The following is a 9,174-nucleotide window of genomic DNA, read 5'->3' on the forward strand; positions in this document are numbered from 1 at the left end:
ATTTGTCACTCACTAGAATACCAAACTTCTTTCCTTTTGGTCACCAGTTCCTCAGCCCTGGGGGTGGATACTTTCAGTCGAGATTGGAGAGGTCTTCACCTATATGCCTACCCTCTAATGAGACTCCTTTTCAAAGTCATTTACTTTATCCAGACCACTCATTGTCATGTTCTGCTGGCTGCTCCTTATTGGCCAGCTCAGACGTGGTTCTTTCTGCTCTGGCCCTTACTGGAGCAACAGCTCCTGCCCTTCCCTCTGTCCTGATTGCTCCTCCGACAACTGCAATAGGATGTATTTCATCCCAGCATCACCAAACTCCATCTTCATGTATGGCTTTTGTCTGGTCCCTTGCCTCAGCTCAGGGACTCACCCCTCATGTAGTGTATTTCCTTGCTTATACCATACAATCGCCCTTCCTCCTTGTACCAGAGACATTGGTCTATTTGCTATGGCTTTTGATCATTCTGTCCTTCTGTTCCTCACCTGTACCAGTTCTTCACCTGGTTGTTTGATTATGGTTTGTCTGTTTCAACTGTTGCTCATTATAGGGCTACCTTGTTGAACACTTTTTGTTCTCCCACTTTCGGAAAGGTTGGTCAGCCTTTTCTCCTATTTCTTTACCTTCCATTTCCCACTTGTACTCCCATTCAGATCCCGATTAACTACTTTGTCCAGTCCATTACCTACTATGTTATATGGCTTGTACTGCCTCCTTTTGTGGTTCTTATTCCTGTCTATTTTTTTCCATGGAATTCCTCTGTTTCTTGTGGTCTATCACCTATTACACTCACTGGTTGGGTTTTTCAACTCATACGACTGGCATATTCTGATGTGTCCATGGAAGGTAGCCATCTACATAATGTTTCTTCACTCAAAATTAATCATGTAATTATGTCTTTAGCTGCTCCAAACTGCTGACCTTTGGAGGAGATCGTTCAGGCTGGTATGTGGAAACTCCTAATACATTTGTCACACTTTATCTGCACAACCTTTGTCTTTCTTGGGCAGGTATCATCTTCCTCCTGTAGCATTTCAACACACGTCTGTTTGCCTTTGACTGAGATAAGTCCACATATTTTTATTTTTTATCTTAGTTTGTTGACATACATCATATTTCATGATCCCACCTGGTGGTGGGTGTTGCCTGGTTAGGTATGCTTATTATTATATTAGTACTAAATCTGTATATTTCTATAATGCTCACTGTTGAAATGGGGTGTTTCTGTAAGACCACCAGCTGCTTATACACTGGTGTGTGTGTGTCTGTATGTATATATTTTTTAATATCACTGTCTCGTATATATAAGATCGTAACTCATAGAATTCATGAGTAAAAAAGATGGGGATTTTTGCCCATCCCTGTTGACCCATGATTCCTACAATCGGAGTCTTTCATCTTTTTGAAATAGGGAATTGCAGAAACCCAATGCACTGTCTCCAGTGTGTTGTTCCTCAAGATTCCCCATCAAATATCCCCCCTCTTTCTTTTAGTGGAGCATAAGAGTCCTTGCCACTTCTGGTATGTAAATTTACTATGTAAATGTGCATGCATGTCAAATGTTAAGTTATGTTCGCCAATTGTCAATTACAGGCTTTTACTTATACTTCCTAATAGTATAAATATATATTGTTGTTGTGGTTTGGGATTCTTCTACAGTAGGTGTCTGTGACTTGTTGACAATAAATTCTATGATAAATGAACAGTACACACACCACTTGTTTTTAGAGTAATATATATATATATATTCAGAACAAGTTAAACATATGTACAACAAATTCTTTACACTATAAAGATTATAGGTATATCATAAATATATTCTCTTTTTCTTGTCAAAAGTCCATTTAGCCCTATTCAAGTGCTTTAGAATTTCAGTTGACAAGCTGAACTAACTTTCTCTATTTCTATCGCAATAGTATTCTGTGTATAATTCACTTACTCTGTCTTGTTGAGTTACTGCAATTGTATCTTGAACTTTTGATACTTGTCTGGTTTTTTATATTTAGGCCTACTTCCAATAATGATCTGTTTTTTGTCAAAGTCCACACAGGCAGATTCAGTTGCTTTAGAACACCCTTTTACAAGACAAATTATTCTCCTAAAGTGTTAGAAAACTGTTAATTTCACTTTAACATATCAACCGCTAGGCTATCCACTCCTATGACTGTTAACTCTCATTTTCTAACTTTTTCTTTGTCCACACTTCTACTTCCCGTTCTCTGGTCTTTTGTTTGCTCTGTCTGTCTGCTGTTTCCGTTTGTCTCTGACTATTTATTTCACACTAATTATAAACACAACTTCCAAGAATTGTCTGCTTTTAACTCTTATAAAAAAAACAGTAAACAATCATAAAATATTCAATCACAAAATAAATAAGTTTATAATATCTACACTAAAAAGTGTTTTATATCATGACAATGCACATGCATTTCATTTCAATGGTTGAAACAAAAGAAAGATGTAAATATACTTTAGTAGGTGTTTTGTACAACAACATATTAAATGATTATCGAAGTTTTAAAAAAGATCTTATGCTATGTGTTAGAATAACAAGTTTATTTATTGATAGTATTAAGTATGGTAAAGTTTAGCTAAATGAAAAATGTACACAAATTACAGTGTTACTTTATCTCTATCGACTATAAGCAGTACATAATAGACTTAAATAATGTTAGACCTAAGACAAGTGGACTTTTAGATCTTGGTGTCTGTGATTAGAATTCTTTTGTATTATTCTAGAAATCCTGTATTTAAAGAAATACTGTTGCAATAGAGATGCTAATTTGACTACATATGTTTTGAAGGTCTCTGCTAGTTCTCAATAATAATAATAAGGAAAAATATAATTTCATCTTCACAAGATGTTTTTGTGGCTCCAAAGAAGGGTCTTTAACAAAAATAATGGGTCAAATATATTCACAAAAGTCATTTAAAAAGTGCCATTTTTAAAGTATATGCATCATCTTTTGATATTTAATATAAATGTTAAATCAATAGTTAACTTCTATGCAAAATGAGTAATGTAGTATTTTAAATGTAATTGGCATTGAAATCTAACTACATAAATGAAATGAAATGTAAAGTATTTTTAAAGCTGTTTTATAGCTGTATTTAACTAGAAACTGTGTTTTAGAGTTTTCATACTTTTGATTTGGTAAGATGCTTCTGTCAAAACAAGAAGAAAGTGATGTCATACTGGTATCTCATAGTTTGTATTCAGTATTTTAGAGATAACTAGTACTAGAAATGCCTTGTATGGTTGTTCAAATGCATACTTCAACTGTTTCAATCTAAATGAGAAAAAAGAAATAAACTTTGAATTTTTGTTATCAAAATAACCAAAAAAAGACCAGAATGTGAACTCAAAATTGAGTGTCATTTGTGGTCAATATTTTACGAATAATGATTTCATTCAAAGCTCATTAACTGTGAACAGTCTAGGTATTAAAATGAAATTAAAACTTAACCAAAAGCTGTTCCAACATCAATTTCAGTCTCATCAAAAGCTGATTCTACTCTTTGTAGCACTACCATTACTACTACTAGTAGTACTAGTGCTACAGACCCTACTTGTGCTAGTTGTAGTACCAGTATAAAGTATTATCAGCAAAATGATACTGTTAGAGTAAAGCAATAATATTAGATATTATTATGTTTTAAAATGAAAGTTTTATTGTGTAGAAATTCTTGAATGCCAATTCATATTAAAGAAAATGTTTGTCACTGATATTATAATTTATATATTGTGATTAACTTCTATATTTCTCAGTTGTATAAAACTTTACCAAATACTAAGATACTTCACTAATTCATCAGGTTATTAAAGAAGTTTTATAAACATTCGATCTTTTTCTTCCAATTGTAAAATTTTACAAACTTTAAATACATATGAAAATAACCTAAGTTTCATAAACACAGCTGTAGATGAGGCCACAGGTTGTAATATCAACTCATCTGTTTACACCTGCAAAATGCAAGTTCATTCAATATTGAAATAAACTAATTTTGATTTATGTCATGATGAATGTGATGAAAAGCAATTTGAATCCACTTTTACTCTTATACTTTCCATGTATAATTAAATCTACTAGACACAACAGTGAAAATATGAACAATCATAATATTGAAGGAAGTTACCACATGTCAGCATCAGTATATACTTTTGATTCTGATCTTAGTTTACTGAAAATGAATAGTCATTATTCTTCTAATAAAAATAGGCTACTACTTGTTCATGAAAACAAACTAAATAATCTCTTTAGAAATTGTAGGTCAAGTAATAAAGCAACATAACCAGTAATAGTTAACTTTCAAGGAGCTTATGTTCAAATTCAACAGTAATATATTGTTAACCCTCAAGGAGCTTATGTTAAAGTTCAACAGTAATAGTTAACTCTCAAGGAGCTTATGTTAAAGTTCAACAGCAATAAATAGTTAACTCTCAATGAGCTTATGTTAAAGTTCAACAGTAATAGTTAACTCTCAAAGAGCTTATGTTAAACTTCAGCGGTAATAGTTAACTCTCAAAGAGCTTATGTTAAACTTCAGCGGTAATAGTTAACTCTCAAGGAGCTTATGTTAAAGTTCAACAGCAATAAATAGTTAACTCTCAAGGAGCTTATGATAAAATTTAAAAGTAATAGTTAGTTTTCAAGAAGCTTATGTTATAATTCAACAGCATTGCAAAATTTTTGTCACATTTTCAAATGGGAAAACATTTCAAAATATAGATATACCAACTAATACCATATCATATTTTCATGAAGCATCTAAAATTGCATTTGTAGCCTGCTATCCTTCATCTCTGAAAGTTCTACAGTAAACACTAATAACTGAAATCATTGGACCAATGTGGAAGGACTTGTTCTTGAAAGTGATTCATGATCGAATAGTCCTGGTTATTCTGATATATTTGGTTCTTATGTAACTGATGGATTTAAAATGTAATAAGGTCATTGACAATGGACTAGTAAATTTTGATGCTATAGTTAAAAATAAGAGTTTCATTCCATGAATTACTAAAAAAAAAAAGGACTGCCATGTACAAATTGGAAAACATGTTGGAGAGAACATGAAAGAAATATATCATCAGTTTGATGTCTGCAAAGACGAGGAAAAATATTTCACAATTGTCATCACAATAAGACTGCAGAGTTATTGAAGAATGAGAAAAATGTATAATCAACCACTTTTATTAGTGTGCATTATTCACTCCAGATGGAAATGGAGATGTGATAGTGGCAGAGTGGGTCTCAGTAATCAACCATATATGAAAACATTCGTGATGGACATGAAAAGTGCAGAAAAACAAATGGTTGCAGCCATGTCCAATCAGAAAAATTAAAATGAGATATTAAATTGTTTGAGTTTCAAACTTTTGAACTTGAATCATGCCAGGATGTTATCAGTCATTTTGCTTCAAAACAAATTGGATTTTCTTTCGGTAGCACTGCCTGAAAACTGGGCAACTTTACATGCTGAGGAAACACTGTTAAACAATTCTTATAACCTTCAAGTTGAGCACAAAGCAAAAGTATGATGTCATATATGTCATATGCATAATTAATGTGGCAGGGATAAAGAAATACGTAACATAAACTGTTTTAACACCACAACATTAATTAGGAATGATATAAATGTGAAAATTGATACACATGCTCTTTGTAAACATCCTCATAGCTTGAATTAAAAACTTTGCTAATTTTCTGCAACATTAATGAGATATGGGCAATTAATTTTAATTAATGCCTTGATTAGTGGTAATTAGACTCATAACAAGACAGATGGTAATGATTTTTGAATTTTAAAAACTTCAAGCTATGGAAGAGTGTAATATCAACAAGTGTGCTAAATTTCATGCTTATATTGGCTTTAATGGTGAAGTGGAAATGGAATGAAAACAGACTAGACTTTTATTTTTAATCACTTTCTATAGATTAATTAGTAAAGATTTTAAGACAAAAATGAGTTATTTATGTAGAAAAGAGAATAAACTTTTGATTTAGGGTAAACTTGAAAAATGTGATTTTTGAAATATTGAGGGTGCTTTTTAAGGTTTCATGCAGGTTATTATTGGCTGCATTGTATGTATTACAATGAAAATGGAAGCAGGTCATAGGCAAAAACAATGTCAGGCAGCAAATAATAGAATGTTGTTTTACCAAAGTACAAATAAATGGTCTATTCTTAAAGTCTAAAAGTCATGTTAGAGCATATATAATAAATATATCCTCACATTAAGTATTTCCATATTAGTTATTACTTATATTACTATCAGCTTAGATTCTGTGAGGATGGATACGAGTTGGACAGTGTATAACACAACCTTTATATTTTCTAGATAATAAGAACATTAAACATAGGTCTCTATTTATGTATATATTTTACAAACATTATCAAAAGCACTAAAGCAATGATTTAGATACTTACTAGTCAGTATTATTCAATTGTTGATCTCAACTTGTAGAATCCCTAATCTTCGATCTGTGGTTAGAACTATTGACCTCAGTGACATTAGTATGAGTGTCAAATTCAACATGACTAATATAACTCACCAGCTCAAATTATAAAGCTGAATTTTGGAACACTCAGTAAAATACTCATACTTTTCATTTATATCGTTACAACTTTAGCCATCTATCATACTCAATTTTGCTCTCTAAATATTCTTCACTGTCATCAATTCCACTTCTGGAATGTTGATAAATAAGAGCGATGAAAGTACAGAAAACAATATATATTTTCCTTATTTGAAATCAAATTAGTGCTTTGTCATTAAGGTTTTCATTTCTTGTGAACAATTTGTATCTTTCACAGCACATTATGTTTATGAGTTGTTGCATAAAAATGTTTACATTTGTGTTTCTATTTCAATAACTTTTGTGTATAGACTCGAGTAAACCTGGGAAAGTTCGAAGATGAATTAGGAGGCACACTGCTTGCATGTTTGTTTGGTTGCTATGATACTGTAGTAACTGTGATAACAGACAGAACCTGCAAGGTATGGCCAGAAGTCTTCTTTTTTTTCTACATTTAGTTATGTTGGATTAAAAAGTAAGTTATAATTAACTATTGATAGTTAAATGTAGCATTTTTATTGTAAAAACATAAAATATGTCAAGAAAACAAAATGGTGACACTTGTTCAGAATATTAGCTCCAATGTAAAATTTAATGGTAAGGTACATACAAGTTTAGTGAAATGTTAAAATTATTTTCATACCCATATTTTTCTTTTAATATACATGCAAGATTTACACTTTCTTAGGTTAATTAAACTCAGCTTAACATAGTGTAAAGTATTAAAGTAAAACAAAGAAACTGTGTAGACAGGCAAGTATTAAGGATAAGAATAATTGTAGACATGCTCACGTGATGTATGGAATTCCAGAACCACTGGCTGGAATCCATCTTCTTATGACTTGTATTATACATGATATTTGCTTCACAAACTGAATTCCAGTTTGTTTGTTTTTTAAATCTGAAATACATAGGAATAAAAAGATATTGGTACCTCTGAAGATAGAATTTAGTAAACAGTACCCTTGAAATTCTGTTCTAATACATTTTGGCTGATAAGAAACTCTCAAAGTTTTGTTGGCATTCCATGTCTAAAATTAGCAGTGAAAAGGCATTCAAATACCATAGTCATGACAGGTATCCTAAGTGCATTGGGTGTTTAATGTCAAGAAACCCATTCTTACAGCTTGCAAATCATAAAAAAATGTATTTTAATGACCTCATTAACATTTTTTACAACTGAAAGAAAAAATAGCAGAGGTGTTGCTACAATAAAGAATGACCATGGGGATGGGGGTGGAATTCCAAATTTTGTAATAGTATGTAATTCCAAAAGAAAACCACTCGTGCCATGTAAACATTTCAAGTGATATGATTATATAACAGTATTTTTAATAAGTATGTTTCTCACGTTGAATGCCTAGTTTTCTTTTATTATGAGGTGTATGCATATCAGTACTACTTAATATGTCGTACATTCTCTAGAAGATACAATACTGTATGCACTAAAATTATACAGAGTAGTAAATCAGTTAAGTGAGATTAGAATTGTGGTGATTATAACTTTACTCATCTGAGTTACTGCTAATCAAATATGTAACTATTAATGGTTTGGAATCTGTACATGTAGATATGGGACTGGAGGACAGGATGTATTTTGAATCAGATGGCTTTAGATGGAGGTGAGTTAAGTTGTTGAAAACATTGAAAATATTTTTAGGTTTAGTGATCATAGTGTTGTATGATGTTTCTCTTCTCATGTCTGTGAAAATATTATATAAATTTCTCTACATATTATTTCTTCTTTTCTTATGTATTATATATTTTCTTGTGTATTATAAGAACAAGATTTAAATTTATTAAGCACATTTCTGGTACAACTTCCTCAGTGTCTTATTCTTATATAGGAATTCTGTCCTACGTAGTTGGGGATGAAGAGGGACAACATCTCATTAGTGGCTCAACTAATGGAATTTTGAATGTGTATCAATATAATAAAGAATTTGCTTCTCTCAAGCATGGCCTAGTTTTAGATCTGTGGAAATTGACTCGGGAACATCAGCGAAAGAAACTCTCATTTATGTGTGGCAGGAAATCATCATGTGAGTGCTTTAACTTTATTTTGTATAAAATAGATTGTTCTTTAAAGAATATAGTGACTGCTTTACATGAGCTGATTTATCTATGGAAATTTCTTTGGGAGATGTACATAGAAATTATGTATTTTCAGGCTGTGAAATTTCAGGGTATTCATATTTCTATGGGAAGCTAGTTTTTGCATGGATATGTAAAATTTAAGCTCAATGGGAATGCAGCCTTGAAGAGACATTATTGATGTAGTATAAAGTTATTACTGATATTGAAGAAGTAAAGTGTTTTATTAACTTATATTTTTATAGAAAATTTTAAGATTTTCAGTAATTTTCTGTTGATGCTTTTAATTAGCTGAGTTCTTTCTGAAAATACTACATATATAGATAAGAGTTCAGGTTAAGTCATATTCCATATTCTGAGAATACTTATACAGTGGAGAATTCAAGTTAACCCTTTCGAGATGGGTCACAGATGAAAGGCCATGTCATCTCGTTTGTTGACTTGCATTCAAAATGTTATAGAACTCCTATTTCATGAATTTATGTCAATAACTTTGGTTTCAAA

At 31.5% G+C, this 9,174-nt stretch overlaps 1 protein-coding gene across 6 annotated transcripts in view; it reads left to right on the forward strand.

Moving 5' to 3' along the window:
* Nucleotides 1-9,174, forward strand: part of LOC111088508 (WD repeat-containing protein 27-like) — a 75,915-nt gene that overhangs the window by 11,329 nt on the left and 55,412 nt on the right. For 5 of the 6 annotated variants that reach the window (XM_022398853.1, XM_022398855.1, XM_022398856.1 and 2 more), the window contains 3 exons: nt 6,888-6,998; nt 8,147-8,198; nt 8,424-8,618. In XM_022398853.1, the coding sequence (XP_022254561.1) occupies nt 6,888-6,998; nt 8,147-8,198; nt 8,424-8,618 (358 nt within the window). Of the gene's footprint in view, nt 1-1,409; nt 1,520-6,887; nt 6,999-8,146; nt 8,199-8,423; nt 8,619-9,174 lie in introns of all 6 variants that reach the window. The other variant, XM_022398858.1, reaches the window with a different exon arrangement.

Source organism: Limulus polyphemus, unplaced genomic scaffold (assembly GCF_000517525.1).
Source record: "Limulus polyphemus unplaced genomic scaffold, Limulus_polyphemus-2.1.2 Scaffold3909, whole genome shotgun sequence".
NCBI lineage: Eukaryota > Metazoa > Arthropoda > Merostomata > Xiphosura > Limulidae > Limulus > Limulus polyphemus.